The sequence below is a fragment of the Diceros bicornis genome, chromosome 23, assembly GCF_020826845.1.
Source record: "Diceros bicornis minor isolate mBicDic1 chromosome 23, mDicBic1.mat.cur, whole genome shotgun sequence".
Lineage (NCBI taxonomy): Eukaryota > Metazoa > Chordata > Mammalia > Perissodactyla > Rhinocerotidae > Diceros > Diceros bicornis.
Genome location: NC_080762.1, coordinates 18,728,712 through 18,749,100, shown reverse-complemented (window position 1 = coordinate 18,749,100; position 20,389 = coordinate 18,728,712). Strand labels below are relative to the sequence as shown.

Here is a 20,389-nt window from a genome sequence, read left to right as displayed (position 1 = left end):
CCCAGGGGCTATAAAAGCTAAATCAGAAACAAGCAGTGATTCAAATCTTCTTCTTCTAGCTGGAAGATTTAAATAATACAAAAAACATTCACCAGTAGAGCATCCAACCAAGGTGCCCAGTTTTTAATCATCTTTTGGCTCCAGTCTGAATAACACAGCATAGTCAAGGCAGTACAACCATGGCGTGTATCCGCATACTGCTAATTCCTTTTGCACTTGTGTGTACCACACAGTTTAGCACTTTATTATATGTTGGCTTGTGATCCAACTGCTCCATGTGTGTGTCTTTTCTTTCAAAACATATTCTGAAATGCTGAAGAGCCATGACCCTGGTTTAAACACCTCTGTATTCCATATAATCCTCAGCATGGTATCATGCACATGACAGAGGAGTTGACACTTGTTGATTATATGTTCTTTTAGAAACTTCTTGGGTAAAACACCTCTTGGAGAAAGACTCAAGCCTTAAAATTTCTGCCGAGATTGTTCACAAGAAGGTAGGTTAGTACATGGCAAAATAACTTGGCTTGTTTTTCTCTTATAATTAGATCAAAATCACCTACTTTCTGAGGATCACAAATTTATTAGAATTCAATAGTGGCCAGGAGCAATTTGATAGAGTCACTAATACTTAGTCACTTTGTGTAAGTTCATAAACAGATAATTTGTACAATTTTTAGTAGTACATGTACTATATCCCAATATCAGCTACATCAACAAAGGCAATCCAACTTTTAAACAATATATTCCTATTTAATAGAATCTTTTAATTTGCAGATTAAGATATTAGCCAAATCAGATCTTCCAAAAAAAATATGTGTGTCTATACACACACGCACACACATGCACACACACACACAGAGCTTTTATTTATTTATTAAAATTCACTTAACCAGGAGTATATTTTACTTTTCTAAATTTTGTATCTGAAGTGAAATAATATGTGTATATATAAATAAAAAGAAACTATCATGTATTTAGTAAATTAAGTGCCACAATCAATTTACATTTTATGTAGTTTATACAAATATATAAATCTCAGTTTTTATTTTAAAATACTGTACCAATGAGGCATAAGATTGCACGTGCACATGTTTTTGTTTGGGGTGCTTATGTTAACAACATTAACTCACAGATCATCAGGACAATTTCTCGGTGGCTCCAGTCTCCCTCCAGTTTGCACGTAGTGTAAAACATCAAGGTTGGAATGCGCTGGATAAGGCTGATGACCAAGAGTCAAAATCTCCCAAATCAGAATTCCAAAAGACCTAAGGACGTTAAAGAGTTTGCTTCAGTTATACCTATTACAAACATGTTTACAGTAGTTTCTCCAACCTAATCGTTCTCGGGGCTCTGGGAGTCTACTTTGTGATTGACATCATTGGCAAAGAATGGGAGACTTAGAAACAAGTTGACCACAAGAAAAAGTAGAACAAGAAACTGCCTACTAGCAACACTTTAAAGGTGATAGGAAAGCTTAGTGGGGGCAGGAACACACACACACACACACACACACACACACACACACACATTTTGCTCCTCCTCCCTGGCTGAACCTGCACTCCAGACCTCCGTGATCTTTTATAGCCACAATGCGCAGACACATCTAGGAGTAAGCAACAAAGCATTTCACCTTTTTTTTTTTCCTGAGTTTGAGTGCTAGTAAACGTGGAGAGGGAAGGCATGAATAAAAACTGGCAGCACTGAGGACCAATTTTATCTCATCCCCAATTTTGCTTAGGGCCAGTCCAGCTTAAAAGTTATTGGACACATCTTTACATTTTGAGCAGCTCTAATCAGAAGATTGGGAACAACAAGCAAAAATGAGGCATCCTATCCAAATAATGAAGAGACATCTAAACCTCCCCAATGTCCTAATCCTTTTGAGATCCACGATTTAAAGTCTACTTATAAATTAACGACCAAACATCCTAAAATAGTAGGCATTTGGACACATACTTGGACATCAATTCATCGGTACCCATTCCTATTAATCATGGCCTTTACACTTTGGGAGAGTAACAAAATACCTGAAGTAAAGGTATCTATTTAAATACACTAGTGAGATAAAGGATCAAACTGATAGAGGGAGGGATGTAAACTGCTGAGACCCAGGAATAAGCCCACCTTGGCCACTAGCTTTCAATTTAGCTTGAGGGAAATCACTTAACCTCTTTGGTCTTCTGTTTTCTCATGTGAAAAACAAGATTAGATGACCTTTCAAGATCTCTTATGGCTCTGATGGTGGATGGTTCTGCCCACATTTCTCTGTGTCCTATTAAGCTCACCATACATCAGACTGAGTAGTGAAGATTCCATCCATCAAACTTTCTGGAGCCATCCACCGAACAGGGAGCAGGCCTTCTCCTCTCTTTCTATAGTAATCATTTTTATAGATGTCCCTTGCGAGTCCAAAGTCCCCAATCTTCACTATCCGTGATGGACTGGTATAGTCTTTCACAGAGACAAGGCAATTCCGGGCTGCCAGATCCCTACAGCAGAAGCCATATTTAGTAATAATAATAATAACAATAATAAAGTTCCAGAGATCAGACAAGTAACACAAGTAGGTCTGTAGACAAGAGAGACTTTTTACACAAATTATTGCTATTTTGAAGGAATGAAAATGTTTAATTATCTTATGTTTTACCCAAACTACAGGTGATTATTGTGCCAATATCCCTAAGAACTTTGTATCTTGAATATCACTGTACCTGTGAATGAAGTGCATCTGCTCCAAGTAGACACAGCCTTTTGAAATATCTACACACAGGTCTACGAGGTCAACCAAGCTGAGTAAAGGACCATGAAACTGTAAGAAATGAAAGAAAAATTACAGGCACTAATTTTTCACTATAGCTATATAGATAGACACACACACACACATATATATATACACATACATATGTGTATATATGTATATATATGGCTACATATATATGCATATACACACACATATATCTAATGTTTTAAAGAAATTTTTAGTTATGGTTACAAGAATTCAAACAAAGAAGAAAAGAACTAAATTTACATGCTTTCTATCCAAATATACGTAAATAAGACTGTATTTAGTAAGCAGAAGCAATACGAGATCTTTGTTGGGAAGATCTCAGCATATCAGAGCAGACAGACCAAAACTTGAAAACTAGTTCTGTTATTTACTAATTGTGTGAACTTGTTCGTGTTGCTTAATTCACAAAGCAACTTTCTCATATGTAAAGTGAGAATAATAATACTGACTGCATAGGATTCAAGATAAAATATGTAATCTGGCTGGTACGTAACAGGCACTTAACAAACAGTAGTTGTTCTCATAAGTAGTAATAATGATCAGTTAATCAGTGCTAGCTAATTTAATTATTGGCCCAATGACTGACATGTAATGTCAGTCATTACAATAGGCTTGTTCCTCATGTAAGCCCCAAATAAATTGATAGCAGTACTCTATTTCAAGGTCACAGATTACTCCTCTCATCTAAGAAAGCCAGCATAGAGTTGAGCCTGTACTGGCTGCAATAATTTCTGCAAGAAAAAAGCCAGTTGAATTTTTTATTGGGATCATATGGAGAAAATTCAAAGTTCCCGCGCAGAGGCTATATCCATAGTCTGTCTGTCTCTTGCCATTTCCCTGCATTTACCCTGTGTCAGGCCTTTATCATCCCTATCGGACACATCCCAAACTTCCCATGTCTCCAACCTCCTGTGCTTTCATTAGCTCACTTCGTTGTGACCCACTGCCTGTAGAATCTGTTACAGATTCCTGAGCACAACCTCCACGGCAGTCCCGGGCCACACCAGCCTCTCTTTACGTCCATTTATTTCCCGTGGTTTCTACTCTCACAACGTGTGTTTCGGTCACACTGGGCCACCTGCAATTCCTTATACCTGCTCTGCGTTTCTCAACCTCTCTTCTCTATTCCTGCCATCATTGTTTCCTGGAATGCCCTCCTTATTCTTGATTTCCATCCACATCCTTCACTGAGCATCTCAAATGATTCCCAACCTTGAAATCCCTCAATTCCTCATAGATGGGTGCCCTTAAGTGCTGCTCCCTCTGCCTCCCCTGACAAGCTCATGTCTTGTCCCAAAAGCAGGAAGAATCCTGATGTTCTGGGACTCAACATTGCCATGGTCCCACTCAACCACACCTGGATCTGATAACTAGGCTCAACTTTACTCCCAAGAATCTATCCTCTACAGCCCTGATCAGGTCCACTAGATGCGTGTCTCCTGGCCTGAGTCTCAGCTGGGTTTCCTGACTGGTTCACTGGTTCTTCTGTGAGTGGAAGCCTGCTTTGGTCTTGGCAAAACCTGCTCTACTAGTGAAGACTCTCTTTGCAGAGAATCCTGCTCCTGAACTTCAGTCTGGTGGCTAGTGCTCTGTTCCCTGCTAACAGATTTCCCGAATGCTGCCTGCCTGCTTGCCTGGATCTCTAACTATCACTTGCTACAGACAGCCCCCATGACAAACTATTGGGATTCCTCATCACCCTATGTTGGGCCTCTTTGACTACAGATGCTGCCTTGGGCTCCCACCTGGCATCTCTTGCCAAACTCTCCAGACATATTGAACCTCCATATGGCTCTGTCCCTAGTCAAAGCCTTTCATGACTCACATGGGTGTAGTTTCAGAGACTGTTCCATCTCCCACTTTGGTTGTGTCCCAAACAGAAGACTTCCTCCACGAAGCCTTCCCAGGTCCCCTTAGTTGGACCTCATCTCTCTCTCCTCTACGCTTCAGCAGTATAGTCTCCACTCCACTCTAATGGGGCTTCCCACTCTCTACTTTAAAGGAGTTATTTATATGTGACTTACTTCCCTCCCAGGTGGCAAGGTCCTTGAAATCAAGAGCCACATCCTTCACTGTCATATAATAAACATCCAGCAAAAATTTGATAAATTAAATTGTATCTGGCTATATATTTGTACTATCTTGATAGGTTGTTTTTCTTTTTTTTTTTACTTTTTCTACCTTAATACAATCTTAGAATATCAAAGCTAAAAGTAACCTGAGAGAGTTTTTGATTCAATATCTCGTTTTATGGATGCAGAAACTGAGGTTCTGAAAATGAAGGACTAGACTAAGGTTTATGGTCAATCTTTGTGCTGTCAATCCTTGTGCATTCAACCCAACAAAACAGTCTCGGTGCAGGTATAGGGAGAAGGATGCTTGTGCCAGTTCTTCTGGGAAGAAGCCTCTGAGCACTCTCTGTGGAGAGATGGCTGGCCCCAAATGAACTTAGCTTGATGGAGGCTTAGAGCCTGTGGTGTTCCTCTGCGGGCCCTAGACCTTAATCCCGGCACTCGGCACCTGACAGCACCCTGTCCTATACGGTTGGGGCGAGGGAGCTGAAGCATGGAAGCCGTCCTAGGCAGTGGCCGGAAGGATGTGCCAAGAACGGAAGTGCGCTTGAGAACCAGTGGTTATAACCATTAGGATCCTGGCTGAATAGGAATCATTTGGAAATAGCAGTTCCATGCTTTCTTTCAGTCCATCTTCATCCTCTCCTCCCTACCCCCTAAAACAACAATAAACCTACAGATAAACTTTCTTGTTAAAGATGGGGGATCAAAGGCATGCATTTTTAGTTCCACTCTCCCCCAAACCTTACTAAAATGACAGTGTATGCAGTGGAAATTTTATAATCTCACAAGGTCAGATAGATCAGGAGAATAGAAACATTTTGGAAGAGGGAAAGCAGATGGAGGAGGGATAATATCGCGGAGCCAAGAAAGAAGAAACCTGCCTGCCTGCAGAGAGAGAAGATGAGAACTGAGCTGTTTTCACTATAGAACCCCATGAAGGCTCTGGAATTGGAGGTAGCAAGTATCTCTGAATGCAGGGGTGAGGGGCAGGACTGAAAGCAAGATGAATGATTGAAAATTTATTTTAAGGGTTAACTGGATCCTGGATCCCCCCAACACTGCAGGAGGTTTTCCTTTATGGGAAACACACACACAGAAACTGAACTAGAACAACTCCAAGTTCAAAGATACCAGTTATACTAAGGCATTGTGCTGAAAAAGGAGAAGGGAATTAAATGTGTGTCCACGTACTGAGCCTTGAGACCTGTACCCCCTCTCCCTTCTCGACTCCCTGACTCAGGCTCAGGCATTTATTCCCCGGGGCAGGAGACCAGTAGATTCCTCTCTGGTAGGAAACTGGCAGATGCCAGGGAAGACATCCAGAAGCTGTCATTATGGGATCCTCAACAGAACATCAGGGTCCCACCTGACAACCCAAAGGAAGCTGCCACAGACACGTAGGCTCCAACCAGCTTCTCAGGCCTCACTATTACAGATGAAGACCAGCCACAAATCATCAAACATTTGAGAAAAGCTTCTCACATTAAAAACACATCCCAAAAGAAAGAGGAAAAAGGAAAGCAGGACAGGTCAGGAAGCAAATCAACACTTTAAAAAAACTTTCATTAGTATCCTAGGAAAGATAAGATTTTGCATGTATGGAAATATCAGAATACTATTTAAAGAGGCAGTCAAAATATAAAAACGAGTTGTGGACAATTAAAATTTTAAATTCTATTAAAAAGTTGAATAAATCTACCAGAATTGAGAGCAAAAATACACAGACTTGGAAAATAGGAGAAAATAGCTAATAGAACAAAAGGATGAAACCACGTGGTCAATTATCCAACTAATAGGATTTCTAGAATGAGGAAATAGAGGAAAAAGAGGAATAGAGTTTTATTTACTATCAGAGAAAAAATATGAAAAAAATCCTAGAACTGAAAGGGATGATTTTCCAGGCTGAGTATGCAGATGGGTAAAAAGTGCCACAGATAAGGAGATGTTCCTAAAATTTCCCAAAGGGGAGGGGCTAACAGCAGGTCACTGATCCTGAGTCCAGGAATCAGAATGACGTAAGACTTCCTACAGGCAATGGTAGAAGCTGGAAACAAAGAAGTAGCAGATTTACTTTTGAGGAAAAAGGGTTTTCAACCTGGAATCCAGCCAAATTATTAATCAAGTGTGAGGGAAGAGTAAAGGACATATTCTCAAAAAGAGAAATTTAAAAAAAGGAGATTTTTGCCTCACAGGCATGTTTTCTCATGCTTTCTCTTTACTAAAATAGAACAAAGAAGTCACAGAATTGAGGAAACAAATGTCCAACGTGGAAACTACCAGGGGGAACATGAAGGAAGGCCCTAGGATGACAGCTGTGTAGACAGCCCAGAGGACAAGCACTCGCATTGGCTCCCGGAGGGAAGCGTCCAAGAAAAAAAAATCATTAGGTGCTGGATTATCTGATATATTTAACCATGTTGAGAAAGTGTTACAATTCCATCAGAGAGTTTAGGTATATAGAAAAATAAGCAAATGAGGAAAAAAGAGGCATTTATTATACTAACCACCCCCTGCAAAAAAAAAGCACACAATCATAGCATTTGAGTAACTTAGCTACAAATAATAATTAAAGAGTCCTAGTAACGTAAACCTGCAGTATTGATTTATCTGAAAATTGTGATAACTGTCAGAGGATGGGGGAAGCAAAGTTTCTCTGTGTATAGAGCTGGTCGGGTTTGGGCTGGCACATGAATAATTCTAAGAGAGTTAATACTCGCTTTTTATAGTATGCAGTTAACAGATTTCCCCCATTGATTGAAAAATCAATGTGCAGCAGTACAAGCAGAGTATTTAGGAGCATGGAGGTAAATACCAGAAGAAATGTGTGGAGGCCTGGGAAGAAATAGAGCACAAGACTCTTGTTTTTCACTATAAACCTTGTCAGATATTTCAACTTTTTAGTTATATAATAATGTACTTCGACAGAAATAAAACCAGATTTTTTAAATCTACAGATTTAAATTTTACTTTCTGGTTTTGTCTCATGTGTTTCTCATCTGAGATATAACGTAGGTTCCCGCAGGAGCTGTCACCCCCGGCCCTCATTCCACACTCATTCCACAGTATTTCCAGTGTCCACACTATGCCCGGCACTGGGGAGAGGAGGGAGGATGGACTGGGGCTGCATTTTGTAGGCAGAACTGTAGAGTTGACAGGACTTGTTAGCGTGGTTGTAGGAAAAGAGAAAGCAAGGAGCCGGATGGATGGCATGGAGGGGCACGTATGAAATCAAGAGTTCTGTTTTGGCCAAAATAAGTTTGAGATGCCTGTTAAAATCCAAACAGATAAGTCAACTGGGTAGGGATATATAAGTCTACTACTCAGTAAAGACATAAGGGCTGGAGATACCAGTTTGGGACAGACAGGCACATAGAGTAAGTACAGAGGAAGATGTGCCTTTTCCAACTCCACACAATCTCTGTTCTCCAGAAATCATGATTCTGGCAATGAGGGACCTATTTCCCCATTAAACACTAAAAATAAGCTCAAATAACCAGAACATGCCAGAAATTAGCCCAGGGTTCTAATTATCCTAATCCAACATGAAGGAAATATAAGAAGTCTTCTTAGAACCTTCTACTATCAGCCAAAACTGCAGACTATTGAATTTAAGGGAAATTATAGGACATTTGCATTACAAAACCAATACTATGGACCCCATTTCCTACCGTTGTCATCCGGGCTTTACGCAAATAGGTAAGAAGGTCTCCTCCTTCCATCAGTTCCAGGATAATGTACTGGGGTTCATTCAGCAGACAGACTCCAAGCTGCTTCAGAATGTTGGGATGATTAAACTTGCTAGAAGGTGGAAAGAGACAAGCAGGATGACATGACAGTGACAGAAGTCCTAGCTGAGGGTCTTTACAGAATAGAGCAATTCTTCATCTATAGTTTCCTTCAAAACCTCTGATTTTTTTTCTCCAATAAATGCAAGCCTCCTTTTCCAGGTGCTCGGCTTGCCTCACGGAGGTAATATGGCAACCCCTAGTGGCCAATGCATATGGATAGAACAGGGTGAGTTTTACAAGAAATAACGTTTATATTAAACGTTTTATGTTTTAGACAAGAAAGTAATTTTAATTAATATCCTTCTTCAAAAGATATTTGATAACATTATGTTTTTGGTCATCACAAATATGAAATATTATTTTCTCCCTTTTACAGAAACAATTCAGACATGGAGGTTTGGCTACAACTGTTTTCTCAAGACAGCAAAACAAGTAAGCCCGGATCTAACGATTAGAATCCACAGCTCGGGACCCCATCCACCACTGCCTCACATCCCCCCTTTAAGATGTCTTTGAATAGTTTTCATGACCATCCACTGACTCTAACCTTGAAGACAAGTTTACCAAGACAAGAGATATTTTCATTGGCGTGATTGTATTGAAGAGAATGCTCCCACGCTTTGTCTGCTTAACGTGTTATGACACATTTAGCAGAACATAAGCGTGTTTAAAGCTGAACAGCTTCAGAAGTCACTTGCAAAACATGCTTCTTATTGAAGGTAAAAGGAAGACCTTTCGCCTGAGGACTGCCCGCACCCAGGCTTGGAAGTGTGGCTTCTACGCAACACGGGTCACTGCAGAATTATTTCCCTTCAGACTTCAGCCGTGTGTATTCTGGGCACGGTCTGTTATGTCAGGTCACTTTGAGTGTTAAAAATCCACCAGTCATATCCAGGTGATCATTTTGTAATGTATATAAATATCAGATCACTATGATGTACACCTGAAACTAACATGATATTGTATGCCAATTATACTTCAATAAAAAAAATTTTTTAACCCACTAATCAGATGTAAAAGCTTCCTACCCATACCAAGAGAAAACTATTTCAGAGCTGCCCTGATACCTCATCAGATGTGCCTCCTTCAGGAATTCAATCTTCTCTTGGTCTGTGGAGCCCTTCTTCAAAGTCTGTGCAACATAAAAACAAGCCGGGAATCAGTATGGCAGGCATTTCTGTGAGCTCAGTGTCTTAATGGAAACAATCTTTGCTTTGTTTTGTAATATCCGCCCTGAAACCTGGAAGTGGATAATGGCTAATGAATGTACACATGCTCTGTAAACCTGTTCAAAAGTTAGCCCGTGTTATTGCCAGTGTTCAAATAGGACAATCTGATAGATAAAAGATCTAGTAACATTTACACAAAGTCCCTCCAAAATGTAGAAATTTTAAAAAGAGACCAAATTTGGCATTTAGTCCAATTTCTTCATTTTCAGTTTTCTATCTGTTCCTCACTGCTTCCTAGCTAACAATATTCTAATTTCTTTCTTAGAGACAAGGCACTTGGTCCCAGAAAATTTGTCTAAGCTAATCATGAAAATCGTGTTCGGCAGTTCTCCAGCCTCCCTTGCAAATGAGGTGGTCATGTGACTCAGCTCTGGTCAACGAGATGTGAGCGAAAAACTGCTAAGGGGGAGACGGGCTTGTAGAAAACTGTTTTCCTGGGCACGTACATCTAACACCATCCTTCCCCCTCTTCCTGGCCTGAATGAAGATGTCATGCCTGATTCTTTGGCAACCATCTTGGGCCCATGAGACACACTCACGTACAAAGTCAAGAGAATTCAGATATACTGGCTCCGACCTGACACAGTACTGCACCAAAGCCAGCAGTCATCTTGTTAAATGAGAAAAACAAACACTTGTTTAAACTAGTTGAGGTTGGATTAAGTTAAAGGACTTTTAGATGATATCATTTGGAAATGGAGAGAATTTTGCCAACTTTTCTGGTTGTATAGCCCACCCTCAAAGCAATAAATTCCTAACAAGCAGTGCTCAGCGTATTGCTCAATTACATAAAAGATTTATCATCCTTTGATTAAAAGAAAGCTTTACAAAAGTGTGAGATTATATACCCAGTGCTTCCTTAAAACTACATTAAATGTACCATGATGAATAATTGTGTAGTACAGGGGTCAGCAAACTACAGCTAAGGACCAGTTCCAGCCTGTCACCTATTTTTGTACAGCTTACAATCTGAAAATAGTTGTTATATGTTTATTTTATTTTTTCCAGCTTTATTGAGGCATAATTGACATGTTACATTTTCAAAGGGTTAAAAAAGTCAAAAAAAAAAGAATAATATTTCATAATACATGAAAATTATATAAAATTCAAATTTCAGTTTTCATAAACAGGGTTTTACTGGAACCCAATCACACTCATTTACATATCAACTATGGCTGTTTTTGCACTGCAATTGCAGAATTGCGTAATTGCAGCTGACACTGTATGGCCAGTAAGCCTAAAATATTTACTATCTGCCCTAGTACCTAGTTCCTTGAGAATGTGCTTTACAACCCTGGTTCTCTTATAGCATATTTGAAGGGAAAAACTGTCTGTCAGGCCTTAGCTAATTAGTAGCTTTAGAGGTAACTATTAATTACAGAACTTACATAGGAAATGGAAGAAAAAATTGTGATTTCTGTAGCCATCAATAGGTTTCTACCTTCTACCGGTTCCCTTTTCAATTAAGATCATTCATCTTTTTTTTTTTTTTTTTTGGTGAGGAAGATTGTCCCTGAGCTAACATCTGTGCCAATCTTCCTCTATTTTGTATGTGGGATGCTGCCACAGCATGGCTTGATGAGTGGTGCATAGGTCCGTGCCCAGGATTCGAACTGGCAAACCCTGGGCCACTGAAGCGGAGTGCACAAATTTAACCACTATGCCACTAGGCCAGCCCCAAGATCACTCATCTTTTGTGATAGCTGTATGCATGTAAATATGCTGACGCAACATGTCAAAGAGTTAAGAGATCCACATTACCTTCACTGCTACTTTGGTCTCTCCACTTCCAACTCCTAGGATGTCTTCTGCTGTCCCTTCGTACACTTCTCCAAAGGCCCCACTTCCCAACAAGAGACGTAGAGTCAGTTTTTCCCGAGGAAAGACAGGAAGACTTTCAATCTCCTCTTGGGTCGGAAGAGTGCTAGAAAATAATAATATTTTTGTCTCCCAAAGTGCATATAGTTTACATGTTGGTGTTGGTGTTAGTGTTTGAGAGACAAAGGGTATGAGAAAGAGAGAGAGAGAAATCTCATGGCTTTGTAATACTGTAGTGCATTCTATGTGATATATGGATGTGGAATTTTGCGTTCCTATTTCTCCCCTATTCTACCATCCAGAATATTCCTTCCCTATTCCAAAATCCAGCCAGGGCATGTCACTTTGCTTCTAGTCATCTTCATTTTGATAGAAACATGCCTGTGTGTACATTGCCTCAAGAATTTTTTGCTGTAGCTTCTTGCTATTGTTTTTTTGTGTGTGTGTGTGAGAAAGATCAGCCCTGAGCTAACATCCATGCCAATTCTCCTCTTTTTGCTGAGGAAGACCAGGCCCTGAGCTAACATCTATTTGCCAGTCCTCCTCCTTTTTTTTCCCTTTTTCTCCCCAAAGCCCCAGTAGATAGTTGTATGTCATAGTTGCACATCCTTCTAGTTGCTGTATGTGGGACGCGGCCTCAGCATGGCCGGACAAGCGGTGCGTGGGTGCGCGCCCAGGATCCGAACCCGAGCCACCAGTAGTGGAGCGCGTGCACTTAACCACTAAGCCACGGGGCCAGCCCCAGCTGTAGCTTGTTTTTTAAATTTATCGATTCCTTCAGGTTACCAATTTGTGTAAAAAGCTATTACAAACTAGCAATAAACACATCTGGGTTTATGAGCTAAAAAGCATTCACACACCTGATCTCTTATGTAAAACAGAATTTACTATGACCACAAAAATCAACTCCATCCCCATCAGGTTAACTTTTAGAAAGCCAAGCTTCTCACTTGGAATATTATGAGGGAAAAAACTGCATCTGCAATGAAAATGCTTTGAGTTTTTAAAAGAGAATCTTGAATATCAGATTTACTGAGTAATTTCTCAAGGGAAAGTCACCTCCAAATAGCTAATTTAGATCACCTCTCTACTTCAAATCCTTCCTTTTTACATCTTGAATTATAAATTTCAAGGCCTATAACTATGTAATTCCTTTTTACATACACTACAATATAGGATCTTGTATAAAAAGATATTTAAATGTTTTCTTAAATTATGATGACCATAGAAGTTCAAAACTCATCTATCTTAAAGAGATTTTGCAGGCAATCACCATACAACTTAAGAAAACGGAACAAGATTGACAATAACACACGCAGGAGACCCTTGGAATTCCTATCTTCCAGTAGCCTCCAGTTGAACCAATTAGGTTACCATCTACTCTCTTCAACATAGTATTTATCTCCTTGTTTCCTTAGGAAAGATCCCTGGGTACACTCTTGATAGTCGCCCACTCTTCATCTAGGTGCCCCACAATGATGGCCCCGGTTACGCACTGTATCGCATAGCAGGCATTAGCCAGTCCTACTCCAGCCGCCAGCCCTCGAAGCTCAGCCAACTCTTTGTCTTCGTTTATGAGAACTGTTAGACCTTCCTTGGGAGTTTTTAGATTCTTTAATCTTCTATGCCAGACTATAAAGAAAAAAGGACATAATTTACAAAATAAAACATTGCTTCCTTTTTCCTTTAGGAAATGTTGCCAATACAATTTAAAAGCTTATATGTAAGAATACTATTGGTAGAATAACAGAATTTGATTGAAAAATATGTCCATAATAGAAAAACTAATTAATTCAGGCACAAAGCCATATAAAAACACATGACTTATATCACCTCACTTTCCATCTCATGTCTCAGAGTAGTTTAATATATTTCTTATTGCTGTTATAAACAGGTTGAAGTATCTTAACATCAGAAATTATCTCTCAAAATCACCCATAAACTAGAGTCAAAATAAACCAAAACAAATTTGCATAACAATTATTAGTGAAACGAATTCATTTCTGAGTCCAGATATGTCCAGGTTATACGCCTCAGTAAGCCTGAGGAACGCTTTCAGTATAATGGCACAGTTTCATTAAAAAAGGCAGAGTATAAGAGTGTGTATCTGTTGTTGTTCATATACACATACTGAAATACACAGAAAAATTATTAGAATGAAACCCACCAAATGTTACAGTGGTTCTCCCTAGTTGTGGAATCATGGGAGATTTGTATTGTCTTCTTCATACAATGAGCAAATATTATTTTTATAATTATAAAAACTACAATATTTTTTAAAGATTAAAATACAATTATGTCAATAAGATCACCCATCTATAATAGAATATTGGCTCAGAAGTTGAAAACAGCAAGGATGCTTTCTGAGATGATCATTAAAATTTGAACTTTATTCCATAGGAGTTTCTGCATCCAACAGGTTATAGTTGATTCAAGTGAAATTCCATCTGAGGGACCACACAGGGAAAATCTTAAGCACTTTTGCTAGTGCAATTTTCAAACCCGAAATGCTCTCACCACCCCTCTTTATTTTTAAAGGCCCAGCTTAAGGCTCCACATCCTCAGTGATGCCTTCTGAGACCTCTGTAACCTCTGCTGATCTCTCATCTCTGAATTTACAAGACCAATTGTGGCTGTCAGTGAGCACGTCTATATCACTGTCTTGTACATTTCCGACACTATTACCTTTTATTGTTGTTTAACACATATTTCACTATTTATCTTTCCACACGGGTATGTCTTACCTCCCTCATTAAATGGCAAGATCCCAAGGTCAGCAATTGTATTTTACTGTCTTATATTTTCCTCTGCTCCCGGCGCAAGGCTAATTGCGCACACTACATATGACCACGCACCAAAGCAAAGCCTGTCAATGCTTATTTTTAAACTCTTGTTTCAACTTTATATTTATAAGTATGACGGATGAGAGCCCTCAGCACAACACAAATTTTAAAACAATTGCTACTTTTCATTATTTTAATAACTCAATCTTTTCTCATGCATTTGCACACTCCTACTAGTAAAACCACATGCACTGCTAATAATAGCAAATAACCAAATTAGCTTAGCTCCACTCAAAAATCCAGGAGTTCCAAAGAAAATAAAGACCTTCAAGTCCTGAGAAAGTCGGCTATCCATAGGATGTCTTGAGAGCACAATAGGTTGTCTGAAATTATCTCATGTTCATCCACTAGAGTTATGGGTTTAAACAATGGTGATATACAAGTAGGCAAGCAAAGGTCAGATGAAGGATTCTTCACGTAATGCTCCTTCCCAGTAGGAAAGCAGACAAGTAGTCAAGCCTATATGCCAACTGCCAAATATACTGCAGTCCTATGGGTAATTCTGGAGGGGCTGGCTTAGTGGCATAAACATCAGCTGTGCGATACTTAGACTCTCTGGAACCACAGGTTAAAATCCTGGCAGGGTCAGCTGAAATTTTTAGCTTTCCAAGTTAGCTGGAGGAGTTCCATATATTATCTGGGTGGAATCTGTGAAAAGAAATCTCAATTCAAGTTTCAACATGTTCTCTAATAACTTATGACTTCTATCGGTTTGGGGAAAGAATAAACATTCAGAACATTTAGTGAAATATTGGCTTTCTTTATCCTGAAATAGTTCAACTTCATGTTTGTAACTCTTTCTTAAACTTTCTCTTCTTTATGAAAAAAGTAAGCCACGGTTTCCTGAATATGTGCTTGAGTGTTCTTTTCTGGTAAGTATCATGCCTTTCTTGTAAGGCTTCAGCATGTCAGGCACTCATTAATAATGATAGGGTGACCGTATATCTTATAATCCAAACCAGGACATTTTAGGGATTGAAAAAAAGTGCTATTAATGTTTATGCTGAAACAACAGGAATGAACCAGGACGTATGATTACTATGATAACTCTGCAAGGCCCAATATTTGATCAACCCTTTTGGAGTTGTCACTGTATTTTCTCATCATTAAACTAAATCTTGAAAGAAAGAAAAGACTTATAGGACTAGCACATTAGTATAAAATGAATAGTGGGAAATAGCCAGTTTTCTATCTACCTAACCTAATTCTTCTACTTTCTTGGTCATTTATAAATGAGCAGGGATTTGAAATAAGCAAGTCAGTTGTCTGAAAGCAAGAGCGGATCCTATAAGCCAGAAATGGATCTTCTGCAAAAGAGGGCCTGTTTATTTCAAACCAGGCTGTCTGCCTGGAGACCCAAACTATCCCGACCAAGGATTGTCACGGTCTCTCATTAATCCTACACTGTTTTTACACCCAGAGTTATTTTTCTTTTATTTATTTCAAACTATAAGCCTCAAAACACGTGTTATATAGCCAATCAGAAACAAATACTGTTTTAAAGAAAATCAGAGTCAGTGTCCTTGCTGGCAGCTTCAACTAAAGTACACCATGAAGTGTAACTACAGATATATTTTTCATAAAATAGTTCCCCCTAGATCGAGAGAACAATTCACAGAGATTAGTGGTTATGAAAGTATAGTGAAAGGTAACATTGCAAATTTCATGAATTTATTTCATATGGGAGATTAAATAAACTAAGATAAATCAACTAGTATGATCAAGTAAACTATTTATTACCTGTTTTTAAAAAACCTATTTTACTTACCCAAGGTCAGTGGGACTGTAACAACCAGAAATATTCCGATTATAATAGTAAGTATAAAGCTTGTTTCTGGTATCCAAAAACCATCTAATGAAATAAATGAGAAAAAGAAATTAACTCACAGAATAAAGCTAGATGGTCCAGTGATATGCCAGATATACCAGAGCTAGCTCCTACTAGATTTTTGCAAGCCAGTTGTTAAACCACGTAGCTTGAAATCATCTATGGTGAAAGTATTTATGTCACGGGAAATCAAAATCAAGGTTGATTTTTTTTTCCCCCCAAAGAGCCAGTTTACCAACACATCATTGGGATGTACCCACCCAGTCTTCCACTTTGGAATGACTGGGGAAACATGTATAATCTTTTTAATTAATTTGGGACAAAGAAGTCTCAGTATTCATATAGTATATCGTTGGGATTGTTATTTCTTCCATAACATCTTCATACGCATTTAATTCCATGGGTATTAAACTGAGGAATATAAACATGGAAAAATGGTACTTTCTCTTACGTAGTTTCAGTTAAGTAGAGAAGACAAACATGTAGACCAGTGCTTGGCAGACTATGGCCTGTGGGTTAAATCTGGCCACAGCCTGACTTTGTACTGCTCATGAGCTAAGAATGATTTTTACATTTTTAAAGTACTATTTTTAAAAAAAGGAGAAGAAGGAGAATACGCTACAGAGATCGAATGTAGCCCACAAAGCCTAAAATATTTACTATTTTCTTCCTTTCAGAAAAAGTTTGCCAGGCATTCATCCAGATAACTAACTACAATACAAATAAGAATGGTGTAAGTTTTATTTAGAATAATGGACTATGTGTGTGTAAAATGCAATAATTTGTTTGCCTAAGGAGCATTGGTTAAGTATCATGATGGATTCATTTAAGCTAGGCCTTGAAGGATAAGAAGAATTTCAATTGACAGAAAGTGAGGGAAAGGAAATCCCAGCTAAGGGGCAAATGGTAGGTGGTGGCGACCTGCATTCTACATTCTAAGCTGAAGAAAACTAAGGATGAAAACTTTGTGTCATAAAAGCTTTTTATCAGTCTGATATGGCCACAGCATAGGAAAAAATATTGGGAAAGATGAACCACAATTGGAGGACAAATCACAGAAGGCCTTAAATGCCACACAAAAGTTCGTTCTTGATTCTGAAGGCAGTGAATGGGGAACCATTTCAGGCATTTCAAAGTGAGGTTAAGTGATCCAGCTTGTGCTTCAGCTAGATTAACTGTCAGCCGTGTGATTAAGCCAAGAGCACAGGCAAGAAATGATAGCTTCAATTAGGAAAGCCAAAGTGGAAATAAGAAGACGGAAACTCATCACACAGAAATCAAAATGGTAAATCAACAGAACTTGGTCACTATGAGGGAAAAATCAAATATGGCACTGAGATTTCTAGCCTGTGTGATTAGAAATATGATATATCATAAACTAGAACAGGACACACAGTGGAAAAATGTTGATATTGGAGAAGAGACAAAGAATAGTTTTAGGCCTGTTTTGTATAAGATGAGAGTACCAGGACCAGGATAATAAGGCTGGATAAAGACCAGACTGTGGCCAGCCTTAGAAACCTATCTAGGAGCATGATCTTGACGTGGCAGGCATTAAGGAGCAGCTGATTATTACTGAGGAGAAAAATGACATGATGATATTGATGTTTTAGGAAGATCACATCAGATGAAATGAATAGTTCAATAGTTTAGATAAGTTATACAGTCACCCAATCTATTGCTAATGTTAAGAACTCACTTATCATTTTCCCTGAATCTCTGTGTAATAAGTTAGTAAGTAAACAGACATGGTAACACACCTCCAGCTAATAGAATATTTTCACTGATTCCACTATATTCACCAAATCCTAGAGCATTTGCAGCTACTACTCGTAACTGAAATGTTCCTTTCAGGTTTTTGGACTTCCATATGCAAATGTTACTGCAGGATCCATTAAATGCCATCTTCCACATTAAAGCCTGGTTCTGTGAATCATTTGAAGTACCCTGTCTGCAAAAGAAAGAGCAAAATTGTAAATACAGAAAATATATGAGACAATATATGTGTTATTTCTAGATGCTCATATATCATCTTAATGACAGCACTACAGAGCGTCTCCTATTGCACCTCTACCCTTGATCTCATTCCTTTCACATGGTTTGGCTACAGAACACAGCATCGTCTTATAAAGTCATCCCAGCAATGCATGGAGCCAACCTACTCAGCCTATCGGGAAAATAATGAATAATCTGTGGCCAAGAGAAAGCTGAAGATCCTTTTCCTACTACCAGAATGTGTAAACTTTCTTCAGAATTCCAAACACAGAAGACAATTATTCTGTAAATTTCAACTGGAAATTTTCTTTCTTAATTCTCAGTCTCTTATGCCATCTGTAGTTTACATATACCATATCTGGATAAAATAAAATACAGGACATAAAATTGATAGCAATGTGTTCAACTACCAAAGTTATTGTTACATCTGAGATACCAAGGTTCCTTGCTTCCTTTGTATTGGCCTCCACCCTACCTCAAAGTCAGTCCACATTATTCTTCATATGAAACATGGAAAGAGCTCAAGAGCTGGGTTCAAAAGACGTGACTGGGATGGCTTTTAACAGAATCATGGGCTGGAGGCAAGCTCAAGGCCTTCCGATTACGTCTTCTTCGACAATGAACTTTTCAAGTCTGAAACTTTTCAGACCACAACAATTTTAGGACTTGATGCCCACCCACAGGAAGTTCAGGGATATGTAAAGGAAGCCAGTTCTGCTCCTACTAACTGAGTGGTCGTCCTGAAAGAGCAAGAAGGACAGCAAAGGCTGAGCCTCTGAGGGACAGGGAATGGGCAAGAACATCAGGGCAGCAGAGTTGGTCACAACTGTTACCAGGAGCTAAGGATTATCGTAGGAACCATCCTGAATAAAGTTTTACGACTTTATACTGTTTAAAATCTTTATAGTGTTTTTGTACATTTTGTGACGTCTCATGGTAGGCATTGGCAATTTCATTGTTCAACCCAAACAACTGTGATACAAAAGAAAGAGAACTTTAAAAGTTTATAAAATGGCTCTTCACAGTTATTGGTCTTTGAGGAAGAGAAGGAAGAATTCTGACATTACTTGAGCACCTTCTATTTCCAACACAACGTACTGGTGCTTTTCATATGCTGTTTCATTTCACTGACTCTTCACAACAACCTAAAAAGGTAGAGATCATCATCCCATTTTACAGATGAGGAAGCTTCAGTTCAAAAAAGGAAGAAAATAAAGATTTAAACATGGTCTGGGTGCCAGGTTGAATAGTGTCCTCCCAAAATTCATGCCCACTCAAACCCAGGGAATGTAACCTTGTTTGGAAATAGAGTCTTTTCTAATGTAATCAAGTCAAGATGAGGTCAATACTGGAGTAGGGTAGGTTCAAATCCAATGACCAATGCCCTCTCAAGAAAGGAGAAATTTGGACACAGACACACACAGGGGGAACACAGACACACAAAGGGAGAACACCATGTGACAACAGAACCAGAGAGTAGAGTGATGCATCTACAAGCCAAGGAATGCCAAGGATTGCCAGCAACCACCAGAAGCGAAGAAGAGGCAGGGAAGGATTCTTCCCTAGCACCTTCAGATGGACCACAGTCCTGCCAATCCCTTGATTTCAGACTTCTAGGCTCCAGAACTCTGAAAGAATAAATGTCTATTGTTTCAAGCCACCCAGTTGATGGTGCTTTGTTACAACAGCCCTAGGAAACTAACACAGTCTGTTTAGCTTCCAGGTTCTTGCACTTTGCACAACCACTACCTTTGCACCATCAGCAAGTACACTGGGACTAACTAAAGTGTCCTGACTGAAGAAGTTACTTTGAGATACTGAAAGTACAGAAATTCATTCTATTATCCCATAATACCTGTCCTGACACTAGAGACTTGAGGCAAGGTAACGCAAAGTATTTATGGAGCGACGCACCTAAGGAGTTACAGAAGAGAACACACTAAAGGGGTCCTAGCAAGACTGTGGTATGGCCTGGCTGATGAACATAATTACATTCACAGACCACCAAGACCATTCTACAGG

The 20,389-nt window shown here is 39.1% G+C and overlaps 1 protein-coding gene across 2 annotated transcripts in view; it reads right to left on the bottom strand.

The window, feature by feature from the left end:
• The window catches only part of ROS1 (ROS proto-oncogene 1, receptor tyrosine kinase), a 110,822-nt gene that overhangs the window by 14,215 nt on the left and 76,218 nt on the right, over nucleotides 1–20,389 (bottom strand). For both annotated transcript variants that reach the window (XM_058566836.1, XM_058566837.1), the window contains exons 34-42: nucleotides 18,133–18,323; nucleotides 16,313–16,396; nucleotides 13,198–13,333; nucleotides 11,645–11,807; nucleotides 9,722–9,786; nucleotides 8,535–8,664; nucleotides 2,715–2,812; nucleotides 2,289–2,492; nucleotides 1,134–1,268 (exon numbers count right to left, since the gene is read on the bottom strand). In XM_058566836.1, the coding sequence (XP_058422819.1) occupies nucleotides 1,134–1,268; nucleotides 2,289–2,492; nucleotides 2,715–2,812; nucleotides 8,535–8,664; nucleotides 9,722–9,786; nucleotides 11,645–11,807; nucleotides 13,198–13,333; nucleotides 16,313–16,396; nucleotides 18,133–18,323 (1,206 nt within the window). The remainder of the gene's footprint in view (nucleotides 1–1,133; nucleotides 1,269–2,288; nucleotides 2,493–2,714; nucleotides 2,813–8,534; nucleotides 8,665–9,721; nucleotides 9,787–11,644; nucleotides 11,808–13,197; nucleotides 13,334–16,312; nucleotides 16,397–18,132; nucleotides 18,324–20,389) is intronic.